The 3213-nt window shown below is 53.2% G+C and overlaps 1 protein-coding gene across 2 annotated transcripts in view; it reads right to left on the reverse strand.

The window, feature by feature from the left end:
- ARL4C (ADP ribosylation factor like GTPase 4C) overlaps nt 1-3213 on the reverse strand; it is a 13296-nt gene that overhangs the window by 5695 nt on the left and 4388 nt on the right. The window contains exon 3 of one of the 2 annotated variants that reach the window (XM_014955619.1): nt 1656-1971. The exons of the other annotated variant lie outside the window; for it this stretch is intronic. Within the exon in view, the coding sequence (XP_014811105.1) occupies nt 1941-1971 (31 nt within the window). The 3' untranslated portion in view covers nt 1656-1940. Of the gene's footprint in view, nt 1-1655; nt 1972-3213 lie in introns of those variants that run through there. 2 annotated transcript variants of the gene reach the window in all.

Genomic DNA, 3213 nt, shown 5'->3' on the forward strand with positions numbered 1-3213 from the left:
AAGCATGAAAGCATGGGACATGCCAAGCTGTTGGAGGGGTGTTTGAAGCACCCTCATCCATTGCATGAAAGCGTGGGACATGCCAAGCTGTTGGAGGGGCGTTTTAAGCACCCTCATCCATAAGAACAAGTGGAAATCACTCCACAGCCCTCCCTTGGTGGACTGAAGTATGTCAGATTGTGTCAGGGACCTGCAGAGATGCTCCACAGCCCTCCCTTGGTGGACTGAACTATGTCAGATTGTGTCAGGGACCTGCAGAGAAGTGGTGGGGGACATGTTGGTGGTTCACCTCCGCGTGTTTCTGCCCCAACCCTATCTCCTGCCACTCCCAGCTGGACCCCAGCCTTGTTCCATTCTCTTCTTGCCTTTTCTGCCCATTTGAAAGGTGGCAGGTCCTTCTCCCCAGCTCCCAGCCCATGCTTATGGAGATCTGATGCAGCTGACAGCCCAACTGCTCCCTCACTGCTTTTTCCTCCCAGCTGGTCCCACGCAGGGGCAGCATCCTTGGGCACTGCCCAGTGGTCCTGGGTGCCACATGCCACCAGGGTCCCCCAAACCATCAGGCTGGGGATGGTATCTCCAGCACTGCTCACTGTTTCACTGAACTGCCTGCTCGGGGAGATGCTACAGCAGCACAAATCACAGCCAGCACGCTGCTTCAGGGCACCGCAAGGTCAGCGAGGTCCTTGTGCAATGTTTTCCATGACAACTGGCCTAAACACACAAAAAAAACCACCACCCTGCTGACAAAAAGCACTCTCCAGCCAGGGGGGGAGGCTGTGTGGCTTGAAAGGAGGACGGTCTGCCCTTGCAGCGTCGAGGCACGAGGAGCTTTGCTTGTGAGAAGACACAGCTCCCCTTCCTGTGTGGCTTTCACACTGAGACATCCCAAATTAATGCCCCCCCCCGTCACAGGGCTGGGGGGTGGGGGACAGAGCCAGTTGCACTGTCACACACACACACGTAAAGTCACAGCCCCTCAAAAACTACAGCCCAAACCCCATCTAGCTGTTTCCCTTTCTCCATTGCAGGGATGATGATCCCCCACCCTTTTTAAACCAGGAGGAGGAAAGCCCCAGCTCCATGCGGGACACATGAGATCACCAAGTGTGCCCAAGGTTCCTTTGGGCACCCATGAGGCTCCAGGAGAAGGGCTGCAGGGCTCTGGGGTTACAGGAGACATCATGAAACTACATGCATGAAAGCACGGGACATGCCAAGCCATTGGAGGGGTGTTTGAAGCACCCTCATCCATAAGAGCAAGTGGAAATCCACCCATGTGAGTGACTCCACGCCAGAAGAAGTCCCCCGTAAATCAGCTCCTGCCAGCTGGGATGAGTGAGGATGAGTCCCTTCACGCTGAGGAGGGTGCAGGCACTGCAGCATCCGCTCTTGGGCTTTCAGATCCATGAAATGAAGGTCAGGAGAAAGATACGACGTCCCACATGCTGCCTGGAAAAATGGGGCTGGAGGCACGAAGGGAAGCAACGGTCAGGAGCTTCTTCAGGAGTGCTGGACCAGACCACCGTGCCACCAGCGTTGAAGAGACAGGAACCCACCGGTGATGCTCGGTGCAAGGAAGGAACCGGTGGGGAACCGGACCCTCCAGATGTTCTCCGTGCAGGTGGCAGCTGAGCCCTCAAGCAACTTGACCCTTGAACGCCGCAGACCACCGTTCAGCTCTGCTCCAAGCTATTTCTGGGCAGGCACCACCAGCCTTGATAGGAGCTCCATAACTGGTATCACCCAGGTGGGCCCTTTAGGTTCATTTCCAGGTCCTGCAATCCTTCAGAGCCCCACGACCCTCGTCTCGCAAAGCAGCCAGAGATGTCCTCTCACCCGAGGAAACTGCACCTCCTGGAAACCAGGAGGGCCAGCTGGGAAGCAGAGAGGAACCCGGCGCAGAGCTCCAGCAGGATGAGGGCTCCTCAGCCCTGCTTTCACCAGCTGGGCTCCTCGTTTCCTCTCGGGCTGCCGCGTCATCGTTTTTGAAAAAGAAAGCAAAAAAAAGTCATTTGCCACCCAGCTCCGGCTCTAAAATGTCACCCCACCATCTCCTAGGTCAGCAGCCACCCAGGAGCAGGGGCAACCTCCAGCTCTGCAGCATCCTGGTCCTGTCACCCTTGGCTCTCTGCTCGCCTGAGGCCACGCGCTGAAAAAATAAAAGAAAAAAACCCCAAAAAAACCCCAAACTGAGCAAATCCAAGCACTTTCTTGCTTACTTCTGCAAGTGCTGATGGCCTCCTTCACGTGGAGTTGAAATAAAAAGGACCAAAGGAAGAAAATACCCACACAGCAGAGCACGACTGTCCCCTTCCACCAGACACAGAGAAATTAATCGACGTGCGAAACCTCTCACATCTCATTAACTGCAAAATTAGCAGTGTTCTCCCACCTCCTAGAGGAACGTGCTGCCTGGTACGGAGTGATCCCCAACAGGTCACTTCTCCATCCCCATGCCCACCTCTCCTCTCCCCAGGGGGGAGGGAGAAACAGCCTCCTTTGAAAGGTACAAGAACAAACTGTAAAAACGCAGCACTGATGCTGAGAAATAAGCAGAACACCACTTTTTTTTTTTTTTTTATCAGGCCCTTTCATTGTATAAATAATTTATTTCAGTTCACAGCATTATGTCTGCATCTTTAAAAAAAAAAAAAATAATAAAAGAAAGGGAGGAGGTCAGCAGCCACCCAGGAGCAGGGGCAACCTCCAGCTCTGCAGCATCCTGGTCCTGTCACCCTTGGCTCTCTGCCACCCTTAACAGCTCGCCTGAGGCCACGCGCTGAAAAAATAAAAGAAAAAAACCCCAAAAAAACCCCAAACTGAGCAAATCCAAGCACTTTCTTGCTTACTTCTGCAAGTGCTGATGGCCTCCTTCACGTGGAGTTGAAATAAAAAGGACCAAAGGAAGAAAATACCCACACAGCAGAGCACGACTGTCCCCTTCCACCAGACACAGAGAAATTAATCGACGTGCGAAACCTCTCACATCTCATTAACTGCAAAATTAGCAGTGTTCTCCCACCTCCTAGAGGAACGTGCTGCCTGGTACGGAGTGATCCCCAACAGGTCACTTCTCCATCCCCATGCCCACCTCTCCTCTCCCCAGGGGGGAGGGAGAAACAGCCTCCTTTGAAAGGTACAAGAACAAACTGTAAAAACGCAGCACTGATGCTGAGAAATAAGCAGAACACCACTTTTTTTTTTTTTTTT

This window comes from Calidris pugnax, unplaced genomic scaffold (assembly GCF_001431845.1).
Source record: "Calidris pugnax isolate Ruff unplaced genomic scaffold, ASM143184v1 scaffold210, whole genome shotgun sequence".
NCBI classification, from domain to species: Eukaryota; Metazoa; Chordata; class Aves; order Charadriiformes; family Scolopacidae; genus Calidris; species Calidris pugnax.